The sequence below is a fragment of the Perognathus longimembris genome, chromosome 1 (genome assembly GCF_023159225.1).
Source record: "Perognathus longimembris pacificus isolate PPM17 chromosome 1, ASM2315922v1, whole genome shotgun sequence".
Lineage (NCBI taxonomy): Eukaryota > Metazoa > Chordata > Mammalia > Rodentia > Heteromyidae > Perognathus > Perognathus longimembris.
Genome location: NC_063161.1, coordinates 54,892,325 through 54,912,583, shown reverse-complemented (window position 1 = coordinate 54,912,583; position 20,259 = coordinate 54,892,325). Strand labels below are relative to the sequence as shown.

Below are 20,259 nucleotides of genomic sequence, written 5' to 3'. Positions count from 1 at the left end.
TACTTATCCCTTTTTACTTGTTCATTATTATGCTCACTTGTTCATTCCCATTCTGTCTGTCTCTCTCTCTCCTCTTCCAATTCACCATGAGGTGAACATCTCTGCTCTACCACATGATATTCTGTCTCTGCACAGCCCAGAACCACAGAGCCAAGTCACCTATGGCCCATAGGAGATTATGGACCATAATCTCCAAACAAATCTTTCCTTCTCAGGTATTGTGTCACAGTGATGAAAAGCTAACCAACACAGCCTCTCACCATAAAGTGACTCCCTGCTGGTCTTGTTGTTGTCCACAATGGCAGATGCCACCCACACCATGCCTAGCACCAGCAGAGTAAGGAGCATCAACATCACCACAGTTTCATAGACCCGGCCCAGGACACCCTACAGGAATAAAAAAGGTGAATGGAAAGAAACAGTCAATATCAGGGCAGAGTGGAGAAGGAAAGAGAGCTTGGAAATGGTAGATGGGCTGGGTACCAATTAATAGCTGGTTAACTGGAAGTAAGAGTTTCATGGACTTTCCTGTTAGGGCTGGCTTTGAATCACAATCCTCAGATCTCAGCCTCCTGAGTAGCAAGGATTACAGGGGTGAGCCATTGGATACTGACTTGTTCCTGTAATGTTCACTCATTGTCTGAGAACCAACTGTTCATCAAACTCTCTTCTATTGACCCGGTAAAATTCGGCATTTTCCTGGGTTTCTGATATATCTCCTACTCACCTTTCTGGAGCCAGCAAAGCCCTCAGACTCCGTGAAGAAGTATGCAAAGGGCATGAGGAAGATGAGGGAGAGATTGGAGAAGAGAAAAACAAGGTTCCAGAGGCCTGAAGCAAAAAAAAAAAAAAAAAAAAAAAGAGAGAGAGAGAGAAGCAGAGGTAGTCAGTAAATGGGTAACCCACAGGGGACTCTACATGTGATGGGGGAAGGTATGTCACATGACTGCTGATTAACCCAAGCCTGCCTAGGTCTTCCTGACTACCTGTACCCCCTTCCAAACCCAAGCTATAGCCCAGGTCCACAAACCATGAATGAGGGAGCCATTGAGCCACTGGATGTAGTAGTTTCGTGGGAGTGAGAGCAGCACCTCATTGCTGATGATGGAGAAAGGCAAGAGCAGGACAGCACCCAGGGCGACTGCAAGGGTAAAGGTGCACAACTCCAGCCTGGGCAGAGAAAAGGACAGTGTCTTTCCTTAGTTCAGCACTTACTGCCCAGTGCCCTAGGAATCCTGCCTCCTTTTGGCAGTACTTGTTGCGAAGCAGGCACTTTACCAAGTGAGCTACTCTATCAGGCCCTTGTTGGTTATTTTTGAGATAAGGTCTAGCTTTTTTTTTCTTGGTTAATCATGGGGCTTGAACTCAGGGCCTGGACACTGCTCCTGAGCTTTCTCACTCAAGGCTAGAACTCCATCACTTTGAACCACAGCACCATTTCTGGCTTTGTGATGGTTCATGGGAGATGACTCTCATGGGCTGGCTTTGAATCATGATCCTTGGATCTCAGCCTCCTGAATAGCTAGAATTACAGGCAGGAGCCACTGATGCCCAGCAGGTCTCACTTTTATGCCTGAGCCAGCCTGGACTATGATCCTCCTGTTTGTGAGTCATTGCATTGCTGAGGTACAAATGCCACTCAGTCATTTTTACTTCTCTCATATCTTGGGATGACAGGCACATGCCACAGTGTCCAGCCACTGCTCAAGATGTCATCTACAGAAATTCTTTTTGTCCAGGCTGGCCTCAAACTATGATTTCCCATCTGTGCCACAGACGTAGTTACAATTCCAGGCTCAGACCACCACAGCTGACTAAGAAACCCCATTTGTGTCCAAGGATACTTGTGTCTTCCACAACTAGCTATAACAATGACAGAGTTAAGAAACTGTCCCATCGCTGGGTATGCCAATAATCATGCCAATAATCCTAGGTACTCTGGAGGCTGAGATCTGAGAATCACAGTTTAAAACCAGCCTGGACAGGAAAGTTCATGAGACTGATCTCCAATTAATCATCAGAAAACCAGGAGTGGTGCTGTGGCTCAAAGTGGTAGCATGCCAGCCTTGAGCAATAGAGTTCAGAGACAGCATCTAGGCCTTGAGTTCAAATTCCATGACTAACAAAATAAATAAATAAACAAACTGTCCACGTGGGCTCCTTTACCTCTAGGGAAATCTTGGCACACAGAATGGAACACAACCTTAGGCATTCATGGGTACCTGGTCACCTGCTATGTCACTTGCTTGGGCTATCCCAGGAATGTGTGTATATTCCTACAGGGTATGCTGGACATGATAGCTAAGGGCTGTGGCTTCTCATCCCTGCTCAGGGATATGGATTCCTCAGCTTGCATCTTTCAGTTTAGACAAGAGCAAGGTCATGCCCTGCAAGAGGGTACTAGCCCAGAGGACAAAGGGAAGCTGAAAACCAGCATCACAGTCCAAGCTTGTGCCCTGGGCAGTATCAGCTCAAAAGAGGGATCTGTGTGTGCACGAGCATGTGCCAATCTTGGGGCTTGAACTCAAGGGCCTTGGTACTATCCTTGAGCTTTTTTTGCTCAAAACTAGTGTTCTACCATTTGAGCCATAGCTCCACTTGTAGCTATTTTGGAGTGATTGATTGGAAATAAGAATATCTCAGATTTTCCTGCCCAGGCTGGCTCTAAAGCATGCTCCTGAGCACTCAGCCTCCTGAGTAGCTAGGACTACAGGTGTGAACCACTGGTACCCACAATTTTCCCTGGTTGGTTCATCAAGGGGGAGGACTGTCTTCTGATCTTGGAGGGCATCTCTAAACTCTTCTTGTGAATGCCAGTGAGTAAGAGTCTGGAGTAAGGGATGTCTCTGTTCTCAGGGATTCCCATCTTTTCCATGCCCCTCACCTCATTTACACCCCACACACCCAGTGACTGCTGGGAAATGAAGCCAAGCTAGAGACACTTCCAGTGACTCAAGCCCCAGACAACAGTTCTTGGCCACAAGGCTCCTAGAAGCTCCTGGCCTAACCAGGGAGACAGGAACAGCAGCTTTTCTGAGCGTCCCTGGGGTGAGGTATAAAGCCGGAAGAAGCCAGAAATAGGGTGGAAACAGAAACTCTTTTCACTGGGTGACACCCCTTTTTCTTCCTGTTCTTATATGGGCCTTCCTGGATCCAGATCCTAAAAGACAATCCTGTCAGGTGCTAAGGGCAGTGTTACTTACGCAATCTTGTTGACTGTGGCATCTTCATCATCCACTGCAAAAGATAAAAACACAGGGAAAAGAGGCAGGACATCAATGGGCAGCTCTAAGAGTCAATTGTTTTGTTGTGTTTTTTTTGTCAGTCACAGGGTTGAACTATGGGCCTGGGTGCTGTCCCTGAGTGCTTCAACTCAAGGATACCACTCTACTACTTGAGCCACTGGTACCACTTCTGGCTTTTTCTGAATGGTTTATTGGAGATAAGAGTCTCATAAACTTTCCTGCCTAGGCTGGCTTTGAACCACTGGTGCCTGGCTGAAATCAACTGTTTTATCATGTATCCCCTGCCTTCTTCTTGTCCCATCAATAGAAGCAGAGCTGGAAAGGAGGATTTGGGAGATCTTACACTATGAACTCCACAACCTTTCCAGCCAGGATGACAGTTTAAAGACCAATGGTCCCAGGGCTGGGCACTGATGGCTCAAGCCTGTAATCCTAGCTACTCAGGAAGCTGAGATCTGAGGAAGCTGAGGTCTGAGGTTTGAGGTTCAAAGCCAGCCTGAGCAAGAGGGTCCTTATCTTTTATTAACCAGCAAAAAACCAGAAGTGGAGCTGTGGCTCAAATGGTAGAGTGGTAGAATACTTACTAGCTTTGAGGGGAAAAAAATGGGCTGGGAATGTAGCTTAGTGGTAGAGTGCTTGCCTAGCATGCTCATGAAACCCTGGGTTCAATTCCTTAGCACCACATAAACAGAAAAGGCCAGAAGAGGCACTGTGGCTCAAGAGGTAGAGTGCTAGCCTTGAGCATAAAGAAGCCAGGGACAGTGATCAGACCCTGAGTCCCAAGACCCAGGACTGACAGAAAAACAAAAACAAAAAACCCTCAGGGACAGTGCCCAGGCCCTGAGTTCAAGCCCCAGGACTCTCTCTCTCTCTCTCTCTCTCTCTCTCTCTCTCTCTCTCTCTCTCACACACACACACACACACACAAAATCAGTGGTCCTATGTGAGAGAATACATGTCAGCAATCCCCTTACTTCTTCTCTCCATCCTCTTCATGATTTTTCCCATCATAGGTTCCTCTTTATACACTCAGATGTAATAAACAACTAGTTTGAGGTTGATTACATCAGTGGCTGGGTGAAGGGAAGAGAAATGAGATGAGGAAGGGGAGATTCTCAAAGAAAGCCCCTAGATGAGTTACACAAAGGCAGCTGCCTTGTTGGGTTGGGGCTCATGCCACCATTCTAAGGGGAGGGAAGGCTGAGACCATGACAAGATGATGTAAGCAAGGGTGTCTCTTGCTCACAGGTCTTCAGGAAAGAAAGCAATCTAGGCACACTTAGGTTTTCTACAAAGAGGAAAGCTACCATCACCAGGCCCTGGAACCTCAATGGTCAGGGAGGTCTCTGGTCCTGGGAACAGGCTCACCAGGACAGGAGATGATACTAAACACATACCTATGATGACATTCACCAGGAGTTGCCTGCTTCAGGTTCACTAAAGGCCCTAATTTTGTCCCATAATGACAATGTCCATTTTGTAGAATTAAAGCTGGCAGACATTTTCAGATATCTAAACCTCCTACCATACCATTTGGCCCTGCCTATAGAAAGGCAGGCTGAAGAAGCAAAGGCTCTACAACAATCCAGCACATCCACCTCTCCTTTCCCAGCAGGCACCATCACCCATTCCCTTGAGGCTGTGGCTCTATGGCAACAGGAACTCTGTCAGAAGGGAGGGAAATCTCAGGTACCTGTGGTGAACTCAGCAGGCTTCTTGAAGCGGGTCAGGAAGATGTGGCAAAGGATGTAGAGCGTCGCAAAGAGAAGTATTGAGATCTGTGGCAGAAAGTAAGGATGAGAAATTCTAATCTACCACATTCAGTAGACACAAAGGCTTTTCTGTTCATTCCGGGCAGGGGTGTTCATTCATTTGTTCTTTTTCTTCCTTCCTTCTTTTCTTTTTCTTTTTTGCCAGTCCTGGGGCTTGGACTCAGGGCCTGAGCACTGTCCCTGGCTTCTTTTTGCTCAAGGCTAGCACTCTGCCACTTGAGCCACAGTGCCACTTCTGGCCATTTTTCTGTACATGTGGTGCTGGGGAATCGAACCCAGGGCCTCATGTACATGAGGCAGGCACTCTTGCCACTAGGCCATATCCCCAGCCACCTTCCTTCTTTTCTTTCCTTTTTTGTTTCCAGTCTTTGGGCTTGAACTCAGGGCCCGGGCACTGTCCCTGAGCTTCTTTTTTTTTTGTTGTTGTTGCCAGTCCTGGGGCATGGACTCAGGGCCTGAGCACTGTCCCTGGCTTCTTTTTGCTCAAGGCTAGCACTCTACCACTTGAGCCACAGCGCCACTTCCAGCTTTTTTCTATATATGTGGTGCTGAGGAATCGAACTCAGGGCTTCATGTATACGAGGTGAGCACTTTTACCACTAGGCCATATTCCCAGTCCCCCTGAGCTTCTTTTGCTCAAGGCTAGCCCTCTACCATTTGAGCCATAGTGCCATTTCTGGCTTTCTCTGTTTATGTGGTACTGAGGAATTGAACCCAGAGCTTCATGTTAGGCAAGTACTCTACCACTAAGCCACCTTCCCAGCCCCAGGGAGTCACTTTCTTGAATTAGGCTCTATCTTTCTCAAGGGCCAGATGGGTTAGCTCATGCACTTAGGAAACAGCACCATGCCCAGCCCAATAAGGGATTTCCTGTGAGAAAACAGCTTTAGCCCATTTACCTGGTTGGTAAACAGGCAGAGGAAATTCCAAAGGTGCATAAGTCAGGCCACAGAACCAGAAGGGATACACTTTGGGAACATGACTGTGAAGGGTAACAGGTTGAGGAAGGGAAGGTGTCTGCATTGACATGGCACTCCTCTCTTACTCCACTCTAGCTGCTGCTATCTTGAGCCAAGTTCCAGGAAGATGTAGAAATCAGGTTTCTACACCAAGTCAGAACTTCTACTCTGTTTATTCAGGGATCCTGAAAGACCAGGTCTGCTCTGGGCCAAACTAGTGCCTCATTTTAATCCTCTTTTAATCTAAGAGTATGCTTTAGTTGGGACTCAACATCTACAAGGGTCCTAGAGTTGGTACGATCCACTTAAAAGTTTGCCAAAGGTAGGCACAAGTGCCTCACACTTGTAACCCTAGCCACTCAGGAGGCTGAGATCTAAGGGTTACAGTTTGAAACCAGGCCAGACAGGAAAGTCCATGAGACTCTTATTGCCAATTAAGCACTCAAATAGCCAGAAGTGGAGTTGTGGCTCAAATGGTAGAGTACTAGCCTTGAGCAAAAAAGCTCAGAGACAGCACTCAGGCCCTGAGTCCAAGCCCCAGGACTGGCATGTACAAAACAAGTCAGTACTTGAATTCTTATTTCAAGTGATTTCCTCCTTCAGGATCAGACCTCTATCAGCCTGTCCCATGGCCCTGAGTGGCTGAACCACTACTGATAGTTATGTCAGATTCAGCCATATTAATCAGTATGTATTAATCAGTATGCTATAGCTCTACCTTATTCCAAGTTAGCCACTACTGCCCAGGGGAAGGGCAACTTGTCACCTTAGCTCCACAATCATGTTTCAAGAACAGATGTCACTGAGGAGGTTAAGACCAGTCTCATAGATCATCTAGCTCCCAAGAGGAGCTGAACCCACAGGAAAGAAAAGCCATGGGTTTAGGGGGGGAAAAAAGTTGTAGCTTCTGACATTAGGGAATTAGAAAGGAGCCACTCAGAGATTGTAGCTGCATGATTTTTACAGCCTAGTGCTCTGCCCTGAACTTGCGTAATAGCTAGGAAGGTGGGAAGGCTCAAAAGTTCAGGCCAGAGTTCCACGCAGTTCCAAGCAGAGGCTAGGTTGTTTTCTAGACTCTAGAGGGGTGCCAGATGGGGGAGCCACCAGAAGCATTATGGCTGCCCTTATCCATCACTGAAGTAGCTAATAGCACCAAAGGATAGGGGAGACATCCAGGAAACTGTTTCCATTCAAGGTCTCATCCCTTCCAGTAGTCTAGGAATGTAAGCCTTAGGCTCTACACTGCCTCAAGGCCTGGGTGTGCCTGTACAATATGTCCAATGCTACCCGGTGGGTCTATACACAAAGAAGAACATAAGGAAGGCTTCTTGGAAGCAGACCTCTACTAAAGTCTCACACATGGAGGAATATACTTCCTAACTTCCAGTTATCATAGATAAGGGCAAACTCCACTACTTACATCCTGGTTCACTTTGCCCTTTTTTTTTTCCCCCCCCAATTTGAGGATCCTAGAATGACCTACAACCCAGCCTGAGAAAAATTATGAAGCTAGGAATTGTGGGCTTGTCATCTCAGAACTTGGAAGGCCAAGAAAGGAAGGTAGTGAGTTTGAGGCTAACTGGCCCATATAGCAGTAAGAAAAAAAAAAAAAGAGGGCCTAGTGGTAGAGTGCTTGCCTCCCATGAAGCCCTGGGTTCCACTCTCCAGCACCACATATATAGAAAAAGCGGGAAGTGGCACTGTGGCTCAAGTGGTATAGTGCTAGCCTTGAGCAAAAAAGAAGCTAGGAACAGTGCTCAGGCCCTGAGTCCAAGCCCCAGGACTGGCAGAAAAAAAAAAAAAGAGCTGGGTATCACATAAAGTGTAAAGACTCCATCAGTGATCCCCCAATCCCATTTCTTTCTAGTCCTCCAAATCTTTCTCTTTTTATTCATTGTTTGAGAAGGAATGGGGGGGAACTAAGAAAAGAGATCAGAATTCAAAGTAGGCCTGAAGAAGGTACGACTCCCTAAACTCCAGGTGACAGAGAGGGGGGTAAGGAACAAGCGCCAGAGTAGCTCAGAAACACAAAGAAACCACTCTCAGAGGAAATCCCTAAATGGCTGGGAAGCTGGGAATCCAGCCTGGCAGGGTTTCAAACGTGAAGAAGCACATACAAGCAAATATAATGAAACTCTTTTGTGCAATGAATATGTGCAAAAAAAAAAAGAAAAAGTTTTAATTATAAATAAATATAACGCAGGCAACACACACACACACACACACACACACCAAGGAAGAAGGGTGGAAAGACGGTGTAGCTCCGTGCTAGGACTTGTGCTTAGTATGCGGGAGGCCGCCATTCAGTTCTCAAACAAAAACAAAAAGCTCCAAAGAGAGGGGAAAAAATGGGGGAACACGCACCGTTCGTTCCCCATCTCCACACCTTAGAGTCCAGCAGCCCTAACTTATTTCAGAGTGGGAGCCCGACCCACGAAGTCACCCATTCCTCCCGCCAGCCAACCGCGACGCCGCCCCCTCCCCAAGCCCGCCCCGCAAGGGCGCTCCGAGGGCTGAGGTCTCCCCTTCACGCAACATCAGCGGCGAGGGCCACCCCTCAGGTCCGAGGGACACAAGCAAGCCAACCCGCCCTCGGACGACCGAACCACGGGGGGGCGTTCCGGGCTCCCTTCACACTCCGCACCCCCCTAACGCCCGCCCGGGTCCGGGAGAGGGGGCTGGGGGAGGGGCAGCGGGGGTGGGGAAAAACGGAAACCACCGGGCTTTGTTTACCGCGCCGGGACCCAGCAGATCCGACCCCGGGGCTCCCCGGCTTCACCCTCAGCTCTCAGATCCAAGGCCTCTGTCTCCCGACGCTGGTTGCAAGCCGGGATTTCGGGGAGCTCAGGAGGGTCACACTCGGGCCCGAGGTGACCCGACCGCCACCGCCTCCGCCTCTGCCTCCGCCTCCGCCTCCAACCACCTTCCCCACCTCTGGTTCTCCCCCTGCCCGCCCAGGTCCCGCACTCACGATGCACTCGCGGACCCTCTCGTGGAAGAGCTGCTCTCGCACGGATAGCACTTCATAGTCAGCTGCTTCCATACTCCGTCCAGCATGACTGGAGTTGGGGTGGGGGGTAATCTCGGGGCCCGGGGAGAGGACGAGCGGGGATGAGGCCACCGCCGCCGCCAAACACCCGGACCCTCCAGGGAGCCTTTCCTCGCTCAGTGACGGAAACTCGGGGTAATCTGTGGCTCGGATTCAGGCTGCACGCCCCGCCCTTAAAGGGGCAGGCACCAGCCCGCCTCGTTTTAAAGGGCTCTAGCCACTCTTCAGCTCCCTCCCCTTTAAGGTCGGCCACGGTCACGTTTCGCCGCAAACACCCGCCACTCAACTAACTACCGAGAAGCGCTAGGTTTAGTTCTGTCTTTTTAAGAGCCAGAGTGACGACACAAGAGATGGGCGGGTTCCTTCCAAAGAGCGGAAATTATTGGCTGCCAGAGAACTGCCGTTCATCTGTAGAGGAACGCTGATAGGTTCGCTCGTGGAAGGAGGCGGGATCTTTGACGCCTGCAGAAGTGTATTCTAAATTTTAAGAGATTAATCTCTCACCTCCTGTCTGGTGAGGGCTGACAGTGTCAGTGTTTTAGTAACGGCCAGGCTTTAGGTAGACCGTGGTTAAATAAACCTTTTGGATCAGGCCAGTCAGGCAGGTTGTGAGAGCACCCCGGGAATTCCTGCTATGCTGCAATAACCTAGTATTTTCTTTGTATCTATGTCTGATTATCTCCCCTACACTTCTTGTCTAGTTTTTAACTCATTCTTTTTTTTTTTTGCCAGTTCCGGGACTTGAATTCAGGGCCTGAGCACTGTCTCTGGCTGCTTTTTTTGCTCAAGGCTAGCACTCTACCACTTGAGCCACAGGGACACTTCTGGCTTTTCCTATTATATATGTGGTGCTGAGGAATCGAACCCTGCATGGGAGGCAGGCACTCTACCACTAGGCCATATTCCCAGCCCCTCAACTCATTCTTTAGCATGGAAAACATCTTGTGTGGGAGAACAAATAGTAAGGAAAACTGAATAGAAGAGTACAAAAATGTCCTGAAAGGTTGCCAGATAATGACCACAGGGAAACATTGATGAATAGGGCTGGAATGTTAGTTAGCCACCTAAGTGGCTTTCAAGTTATAACGTGTGTGTGTGTGTGTGTGTGTGTGTGTGTGTACTGGGGTGCTGTCCCTTAGTTTTGCTCAAGGCTGGGCCTCTACCACTTGAGCCACACCTCCACTTCCAAGTTTTTGTTGAGTCTCACAGACTTTCCTGTTTGTGCTGACTTTAAACTTGGATCCTGAATCTCCTGAGTAGCTGGGATTACTGGCATGAGCCACTGTCACCTGGCTCAGTTTATAGCCTTTATGTCATTTTAACTTCACAGCAGAGGGAGGTGTTTCAATAACAATTTTAGGGAGCAGAAAATAGCCAAAGTTTAACATCTGCCTGCTTACCACTTTTAGGACCCCAATTGTAGAAGAATAAAATGTGTACAGTTACCATCTGAGCAACTAAGAGATCAGAATAGTTCTCATAACTGCATGCTGTACACTTTTATCTCCTTTTCCCCAAGTGGTATGGTAGTAGGACCTTGAGAAACTAAAACCATATAGCTGTGTATATTCATGTATGTATAAAACTGGCTCTCCATATTGTTGGGTTCCAAATCTGTGGGCTCAACCAATCTCAAGTAGTATTTGTGGTAAGAACCTGGTAGGGCATGTCTGTAAGTATTTTTGGCACCAATGACTCACACCTGCAATCCTTGCTACTCAGGAGGCTGAAATCTAAGGATTGCCATTCAAAGACAATCCTGGCAGGAAAATCCAAAAGATTCTTATCTATTAACCACCAAAAAGCCAGAAGTGGAGGTGGGGCTCAAGTGGTAGAACATTAACCTTGTGCTGAAAAAGGTAAGAGAGATTGCTCCAGGCCTGAGTTCAAGCCCCAGTACTGGTACACACACACACACACACACACACACACACACACACACACACACACACAAATACATATGACTCTATAGATGGGACGGGCTCTATTTCAGTCTTCCGCAGTCTGCATCAGTCACTTTTACACCTCACAAGTTTTTTCTTTACATTCTCGGTTCAGCTGTGCATTTGAGTTTGTGACCCATGATCTAGCTAGCCTCTCTATACTGTAACTTGACTTTATCCTTATCCTGAACTTTCCTTACCAAGCTCTTTTCCATCTCAGGACTTTGAACTTACTGCTCCTCTGTCCAAGACAGCTCTCCTCTTCAACCCTTTCCTAGTTCACTATTGGCTGGTTTTAGTCTCCTTCAGGTTGAGTTTAAACATTACCTGCTTAGAGGAATCTTATCTACAATGTATTTTTGTTATATGATTTATCACAACTTGTAAAGATTCTATTTAACTTGCTTATATTTGTTCCCCTTCTCCTCCTCCAGAGAAAGCATCATATTTATTCAGGGTTTTTTGTTGTTTTTTTTTTGTTCTGTTTTTTTTGCCAGTCCTGGGGCTTGAACTCAGGGCCTGAGCCCTGCCCCTGGCTTCTTTTTGCTCAAGGCTAGCACTCTACCACTTGAGCTACAGTGCCACTTCCGGCTTTTTCTATATGTGTGGTACTGAGGAATCGAACTCAGGGCTTCATGTGTACGAGGCGAGCACTTTACCACTAGGCCATATTCCCAGCCCATATTTATTCAGTTTTGAACTGAGGACCTTGCACTTGCTAGGCAAGTTCTCCACTCCTTGAATCATCCTCCAAACTTAAGAATTATATTTATCGGGGCTGGGGATATGGCCTAGTGGCAAGAGTGCTTGCCTTGTATACATGAGGCCCTGGGTTCAATTCCCCAGCACCACATATACAGAAAACGGCCACAAGTGGCGCTATGGCTCAAGTGGCAGAGTGCTAGCCTTGAGCAAGAAGAAGCCAGGGACAGTGCTCAGGCCCTGAGTCCAAGGCCCAGGACTGGCCAAATAAAAAAAAAAAAGAATTATATTTATCTTGAACAGTGTTGCAAACTGCCACCAGTGCCTTGTCCCACCATGCACGGGAGCAAAGCAATGATGGAGAGGACTGTGGAACCAGTTTCGGGGTGCCAGGGGACCTGCTGCATGCCACCAGCAACAGATTTAGGGCTTTTATTAAACATCAAATCAGGAAGTAAGTGTAGAAAACAAGGTAGCAGTATCTTGAGGAAAACAATCCTAGAATAGGTGACTTCCTGAAAACAGGAGGTGAAAGTGAGCAGCAAACAAACACCATTTGGTTAGGCTCCTGCCAGGCTCCAAGGTCTGGGGAAGTGCAGAAGCTGACTAGTTTACGCCTAGGGGAGACTCTGTGGCCTTTGTAATGTTAAGGGAAATATATCTTTCTCAGGCCACTATCAGCCTTCTGAGAGAGAATGGCATTCCAATTCTCTTTGGCAGACCTCATCGCTCAGCACTTAACAGGTTCCCATGGAACAGGATGATTTCCTGAGCTCTGAAACTGATGACTAATAGGCCTAGACACTCAAACATTTACAAATGCATTGAGAAAAAAATGCCTGGCATAATCAGTAATCTGAAGTCATTGATTCTGGTTCTAGCAGTTTTCTCCCCCCCCCCCCCCTTCAAATGGCTCCCAAATTTATTACTCTTTTATAGTTTATAAAGCACTATGATATTACCTGAGTCATACACTATTATATCTGAATCTTCTTTTTTCCTGAGTAGGACCTCTATGTAGCTCAGGTTTACTACAATTGGCTCAAACTCATGATTTACTTCTTCTGCCTTCTAATTATTATGCCTAATTCTTTCAGCTTATTAACCTGGATTGGTGTGTGTGTGTGTGTGTGTGTGTGTGTGTGTGTGTGTGCCACTACTGGGTCTTGACTTCAGGGCCTGGACCCTGTCACTAAGCTTTTTTTGCTCCAGGCTGATGCTCTCCCACTTGAGCCACACCTCTCCGTACAGAATTTTGGTGTTTAATTGGAGCTAGGAGTCTCATGGACTTTCCTGGCCAAACTAGCTCTGAACCCCAGTCTTCAGATCTCAGCCTCCTGAGTAGTTAGAATTACAGCCACAGCTCACTAGTTGCCAGCTTTAATTTTTAATTATGGTTGTTTTCTTTCCTTCCTTCCTTTCTTTCTCCCACGCCCCCCCTTTTTTTTGCCAGTCCTGGGGCTTGAACTCAGGGCTTGAGCACTGTCCCTGGCTTCTTTTTGCTCAAGGCTAGCACTCTACCACTTGAGCCACAGCACCCTTCTGGCTTTTTTCTATACATGTTGTGCTGAGGAATCGAAGCTAGGGCGTCATGTATACGAGGTAAGTACTCTACCACTAGGCCACACTCCCAGCCCCTTGTTGTTTTCTTTTTTAGGCACAGTCTTGCTATATAGCCCAGGCTGGCCTCAAACTTGTAGTCCTCCTACCTCAGTCTCCTAAGAGCCAGGCTACATTGGTTATTTTGAGCTGTCCTTATTTAAATCTTTTGTATTGTTTTGCTTTACTTTCATTTATGGCTTTTCTCCTTTCCTTTCAAGGACTATTCACATATTTGACTTCTATTTTTTTTTTTTTTTGGCCAGTCCTGGGCCTTGAACTCAGGGCCTGAGCACTGTCCCTGGCTTCTTTTTGCTCAAGGCTAGCACTCTGCCACTTGAGCCACAGCGCCACTTCTGGCCATTTTCTGTATATGTGGTGCTGGGGAATCGAACCCAGAGCCTCATGTATACAAGGCAAGCACTCTTGCCACTAGGCCATATCCCCAGCCCCCATATTTGACTTCTAATTCACCCTTCTTCCTGCCCCTAGTACTTAATTAACCCAGCATGTTTCACATAATAAACAATGTTTGTGAATTTGATGTACCCAGAGATTAGCTACTGATTGATACTAGGGAGGGGACCACCTTGACTATAAATGTCAAAGTCTTCAAGCAACTTAGGTAAGGGAATTTATCCAGACGGAGCCTTCAGTAATTGCTAAATATTAACCGACACCTTCTAAAGACTCCCTGTCACAAAGACTTAACAAAAGTATCTATCTATCTGTCTGTTTGTCTGTCTAATCTAATCTATCTATTTTTCTTTTTAGACAGGATCTTACTATATAGCCAGGTGCCAGTTGCTTACATCTGTCTAGCTACTCAGAAGGCTGAAATCTAAGGATCATGATTCCAAGCCAGTCAGGGCAGGAAAGTCTATGAGACTCTTATATCCAATTAACTACCAAAAAGCTAGAAGTGGAGCTGTGGCTCAAAATGGTAGAGTGGTAGCCTTCAGCAAAAAGGCTCAGGGACAGAGAGTGCCCAGATCTGAGTTGAAGCCCCAGGACCAAAAAAAAAAGTAAGAATTCACTGTCAGGCAACAGTGACTCATAGCTATAATCCTAACTACTTGGAAGCTGAGATCTGAGGATGGTGGTTTGAAACCAGCTGTGGCAGGAAAGTCTATGAGACCCTTATCTCCAATTAATTACCAAAATCTAGAAGTAGAGTTTTTGGCTCAAGTAGAGTGCCAGCCTGAGCAAAAAAGAAATCTCCAGGACTGGCATAAAAAGAAAGTAAAGCTTGATGTTGGTGGCTGATGCCTGTAACCTTAATTATTCAGGAGCCTGAGATCTGAGGATCACAGTTCAAAACAAGCCCAGGTAGGAAAACCTGTGAGACTCATCTCCACTAAACTTCCAAAAAGAAAAGAGAAAAAATAGAATCCGGGAGTAGAGGTATAATAGTCAGTCCAAAAGAGTAAGTAAATTATGTAAGAGCCTACAATAGTAGTGACAAAGCTCCAATTTGAACATGGACTGCCTTGCTCTAGTGCCTCACTTTCCTCCATTATTTTGTTATCTCAATAAATTACATATCCTTTTATTACTAGACTTCTTACATAGTGTAATAAAAAGCTAAAAATTGGCTGGGAATCAGTGGCTCAGGCCTATAATCCTAGCTACTCAGGAGGCTGAGATGTGAAGATCTTGGTTCAAAGCCAGCCCAGACAGGAAAGTCTTTGAAACTCTTATCTCCAATTAACCACAAAACAAAACAAAACCCTGCAAACAAACAAAAACTGGAAGTGGAGCTGGGCCTCAAGTGGCAGTACTACTAGTTTTGAGCAAAAAGCTCAGGTACCATGCCCAGGCCCGGAGTTCAAGGCACAGGACCAGTACAGAGAAAAGAAAAGAGAGAGAGAGAGAGAGAGAGAGAGAGAGAGAGAGAGAGAGAGAGAGAGAGAGAGAGAGAAGCCAGGTGCCAGTGGCTCATGCCTATAATAATAACTACTCAGGACATTGAGATCTGGTGGTCACAGCTTGAAGCCAGCCTGGGCAGGAAAGTCTTTCTCCAATAAAATACTCAGAAAAAGCTGAAACTGGGCTGGGAATATGGCCTAGTGGCAAGAGTGCTTGCCTCCTACACAAGAGGCTCTCGGTTCGATTCCCCAGCACCACATATATGGAAAATGGCCAGAAGGGGCGCTGTGGCTCAGGTGGCAGAGTGCTAGCCTTGAGCAGGAAGAAGCCAGGGATGGTGCTCAGGCCCTGAGTCCAAGGCCCAGGACTGGCCAAAAAAAAAAAAAAAAAAAGCTGGAACTGCTGTGGCTCAAATGGTAGAGCACTGGCCTTGGGCAAAAAGCTCAGGAATGGAGCCCAGGCCCAGAGTTCAAGCCCCAGGAATAAGAAAGGTGGGAGGGAGAGGGAGGCAGGCAGGCAGGCAAGCTAAAGCTTGAACTTCAAGCTTGAGAACCTTGGCACCCTCCAAGAATCCACACTTTCTGGTGGGACAAGTTTTAAATTTCTGAATGATTTGGAGTTATTACTGAATAGTACCTTGAGCAGACTAGATAGAAGACCTAAAATCACCCACTCCCAAGGGTAATGGAGGGAGGACAAGAATTAGGAAGAGTTGCCTTCTTTCCTTCCTTCCATCGTTCCTTCTTTCTCTCTCCATTCCTCTCTCTCTTTCTCTTTTTCTTTCTTTATCTATGCCAATACTGGGATTTGAACTCAGGGCCTGGACATTGTCCCTTAGATTTTTACTCAAAGCTGGTACTCTACCACCTGAATCACACCTCTCCTTCTGGCTTTTTGGTGGTTTATTGGAGATATGAGTCTCATGGACTTTGCTGTCCAGACTAGCTTCAAACCTTGATCCTCAGATCTCAGTTTCCTTAGTAGTTAGGATTACAAGCCTGAACTATGGGTAGCCAGTTGCTTTCTTCTTTAAATAAAGGTTTCAGAAACTTCATATTCAAATTATAGGTTATTTTTATTTTATTTCCCATATGTCCTAACTTTCTCACAGAGAAGACAGGAAGTATCAGAATAATTCTTGCTTTCTCAGTGGTTTTATCCCCAGGGATGCTGAATCTTGGGAAGAGATCCAGCTCATTCAGATCTGAGGTGAAAATACTCCCAACTATAAACGAATTTTCTTCTCTCTTGTAGAAACAGAGACAATTGCCCAAAGTTGAAATTGCCCTTATTTATGTTGCCAGAACTTTTTTGTTATCATTGTTGGGACTAAGGTTTGCAATAGCTGTGGAAAAGAGTTTGACTAATGCTTTGAGACATTCTATTGTATCTCCACCTATCTCAGAAATTTGGGAGAGTAGTCATAGTGAAAGTTTGGCTTGAAATAGCAGGAACAATAGTGAAATCCTGAACTCTGGAGATGAGGGGAAGTCTTTATCATGTCTACTTGTTTTCCTTTTACTAGACTTTTCACGTCACAGTGGTCCATTTGTGGTCCTTGCACTTACTAATAGAAGAATAAATATACTGTCCTTTCTTTCTCCCTTCTGTTCTTCTATGTGTGTGTGCATGTGTATGTGGGGGGGGGGGGCTGTACTAGGGCTTGAACTCAAGCACTAGGCACCATCCCTTAGCTTCTTTTGCTCAAAGCTGGTGCTGTATCACTCCAGTCACACTTCTGGCTTCTTCTTCTTCTTCTTTTTTTTTTTTTTTTGCCAGTCTTGGTCTTGAACTCAGGGCCTGAGCCCTGTCCCTGGCTTCTTTTTTGCTCAAGGCTAGCACTCTATGACTTGAGCCACAAATGCCACTTCTGCCTTTTTCTATATACGTGGTGTTGAGGAATTGAACACAGGGCTTCATGTATATGAGGTGAGCACTTTACCACTAGGCCATATTCCCAGCCCCAACTTCCAGCTTCTTCTTTTTTTTTTTTTTTTTTTTTTTGGCCAGTCCTGGGCCTTGAACTCAGGGCCTGAACACTGTCCCTGGCTTCTTTTTTGCTCAAGGCTAGCACTCTGCCACTTGAGCCACAGCGCCACTTCTGGCCATTTTCTGTATATGTGGTGCTGGGGAATCGAATCCAGAGCCTCATGTGTACAAGGCAAGCACTCTTGCCACTAGGCCATATCCCCAGCCCCGAACTCCAGCTTCTTAATGGTTAATTAAAGATAAGAATCTCATAGGCTTTCCTGCCCAATCTCCTGAGTAGCTAGGATAACAGGTGTGAGCCACAGATGCACAGTTTGCTTTCTCTTTTCTAAGCATAAACTTCCTCAGTTTTCTGAGTTGCTATACCTAATCCCCCTTACTATTCCAGTCACCCCTTAAAGGAGGAAAGTCTTCTATGCTCGTGTCCCACATGAAGCAAATATCAGGACTGGAGAGCAAACTGCAAAGTAGGATGACCAAGGAAGAGGATTGTGGAATTCCTCATGTGTCTGGCTTTGAGGATTTTTTGCATAGAAGGAATGTCTAAGGTGATAGCAGTCTGTTGTGGCAGCTGGGTCATACCTTAGTTTGTGGCATGCATTCATTTCATCATTGTGAGCCAGCAGAAGTACTTACATGCCTGTCTCATGAGACATTAGAGATGAGGGATCTTCTTTATGATGAGTTGTTAGGACAGAGGAGAATCCTTCTGGGGTTGGAGGTGTGGCAGAGTACCAGCCAATGAGCAAAGGCATCAGGTACAGTTTGAGTCCCAGACTTGGACCAAAAAAAGTAAAGAAGAATCTTTCCTACCAACCTGCATTTGATGTCACTATCTATCCTGTACTCTGCCTAAAGCTCCTCAGAGCTATGAGTATGGGCATAGTTTAAAAGGGAGAAATGCAGTAGAAGGCTACTCAATGCTAACTTTTATTTACATTTATTTATTTATTTGTTTGTTTGTTTATTTATTTTTGCCCTGTTGAGAACTAAACTCAGGGCCTTGAATTTGCTAGGCAAGTGCTCTTCCACTGACTGAGCTAAATCCCCAACCCTTGTTTATTTTGTGTGCCAGTCCTAGGGCTTGAACTCAGGACCTGTCCATTGTCCTTTTGTGCTCAAGGCTACCGTTCTACTAGTTGAGCCATAGCTAGCTCCACTTCTGTTTTTTTTGGCAGTCAATTGGAGATATGAGTCTTGTGGACTTTTCTGACTGGGCTGGCTTTGAACTGGGGTCCTCCTCTGACCAAGTGATCAAATCCTTGGAGAGATGAAATTTGGATTTTTATCACGGAACGGAGTGTATGAGTTGTTTGGATGAAGGTATTAGAGATACTTGTGACTGGAGAAGGTATTATAAGCAGAGAAAAAAAAAAGTGTTGGAACACCCCAGGCAGGAGTGACATAATGCTTTGATTCCATCCCAGCTGGGTACCTTTACACTCAGTAGGCTCTCAGTCAGGAGTAGCTAGGATAAAGCTCTTATTTTGGTTTCTAGACCAGATGACAGAAAGGAAGGAGCTGGTCTTAGCAACACAGGAACACCAGTGTCTGTCTGATACCCACATCATCAAGTGGTTATTGATTCTGTATCAATATTGAACTTGGATGGATTTAATGGCATTCCATTCCCTTAGCATGTGTTGACTCTAAGGTCATGTTTTTATATCTAGCCTACCTAGGAAAAATGCCCTAGAGGCAAGGGCTGAGGACTGAGAACTCTTTGGATGTGGTGCTTCCTATGACTTCCTGATTCATAATGGCCTAGCACAAGGCACAGCTGCCTCCAGTAATTGTCAGAACAAAAAGTGACAAGCTTGTAAATGCTAGGGATGTCAGGTCAGTCACTTCCTGTTTGTTATCCACCTTTTAGGCTCAGTTCCAAGGTGATAGCAAAGGTCTGAGCTTGGCTCTCCTGGACTGAGAACTCCTTGTCAGTGGTGCCATCTGCAGGGCATTAAGGAATTTACCAGGAGTTTGATGTGATTAAGAGGGGAAAATGGCATCTCTGGGTAAAATGTTCTTCCCACCTCCTGAACTCAAGGCCCTTACTCTAAGCATGTTCCTAAATCCCGGGTCATCTATAGGGCCGGACTTCCATAGAGCTAAAATGCCTATATTCCCTCTGATCTCATATCCAGCTGAGTGGAAAAAGCTAAGACACATTGTCCAAACCTTGAGTTCAAGCCTGTGTATGCACTGGCGCGCACGCACACACACACACACACACACACACACACACACACACACACACACACACACACAGAATGTTAGCTAAGTTGTAAAGGAATTTAGCTTTTTTTTTTTCTTGGTCAGTTGTAGGGCTTGAACTCAGGGCCTGGGCACTGTCCCTGAGCCTCTTTGTGTTCAAGGCTAGTGCTCTACCACTTGAGCAACAGTGCCACTTCTGGTTTATAAATGGCTAATTGGAGATAAGAGTTCTCATTGGGACTTTTCTGCCTAGGCTGGCTTCAAACCACAATCCTCAGACCTCAGACTTCCGAGTAGCTATGATTACAGACATGAACCACTGGCTCTCAGCTATTTTTTTTTTTCTTTTGGCCAGTCCTGGTGTTTGGACTCAGGGCCTGAACACTGTCCTTGGCTCTTTTTTTGCTCAATGCTAGCACTCTACCATTTGAGCCACAGCGCCACATCTGGCTTTTTCTGCTTATGTGGTGCTGAGGAATTGAACCAGGGCTTCATGTATACAAGGCAAGGTCTCTTGCCACTAGGCCATATCCCCAGCCCAGCACCACATATATAGAGAAAAGCCATGCCCCAGGACTGACAACAAAAACAAAACAAATAAACAAAATAACCATCAAAGTGCTGGCTTTGAGGCATGGTAGAGTATTCCCCATCAATGAAAAAGCTAAGCAAGAGCATAAGGCCAAGCTTTTATATCCAGGCTCTGGCACACACATACAGAGATAAAAAGCATAGTTGAGGCAAGCACTGATGGGAGATGTCCATTGTAAAGGAGAACTTGAAGGGGAACAAAATAATTCAAATTTGAATCTGATCTATAGGAAATAAAAAACCAGTTTTTCACTACAGATTTTCAAATAAAGTATTATTAAAGAACTGTAGTATTGCTGGAAGTCAGTGGCTTACACCTATAATCCTAGC

The 20,259-nt window shown here is 46.1% G+C and overlaps 1 protein-coding gene and 1 long non-coding RNA gene across 3 annotated transcripts in view; one reads left to right on the top strand and one right to left on the bottom strand.

Annotated features, from left to right (window-relative positions):
• Positions 1-9,286, bottom strand: part of Lmbr1l (limb development membrane protein 1 like) — an 18,568-nt gene extending 9,282 nt beyond the window's left edge. Inside the window, exons 1-6 of one of the 2 annotated variants that reach the window (XM_048365144.1) lie at positions 8,948-9,286; positions 4,939-5,023; positions 3,204-3,237; positions 1,031-1,170; positions 728-831; positions 261-387 (exon numbers count right to left, since the gene is read on the bottom strand). In XM_048365144.1, the coding sequence (XP_048221101.1) occupies positions 261-387; positions 728-831; positions 1,031-1,170; positions 3,204-3,237; positions 4,939-5,023; positions 8,948-9,019 (562 nt within the window). In that variant the 5' untranslated portion in view covers positions 9,020-9,286. The remainder of the gene's footprint in view (positions 1-260; positions 388-727; positions 832-1,030; positions 1,171-3,203; positions 3,238-4,938; positions 5,024-8,947) is intronic. The other variant, XM_048365152.1, reaches the window with a different exon arrangement.
• LOC125365221 lies at positions 1,485-20,259 on the top strand. The gene is made up of 3 exons (XR_007213673.1): positions 1,485-1,903; positions 11,794-11,800; positions 20,237-20,259. It is a non-coding gene; the product is annotated as an uncharacterized LOC125365221 (long non-coding RNA).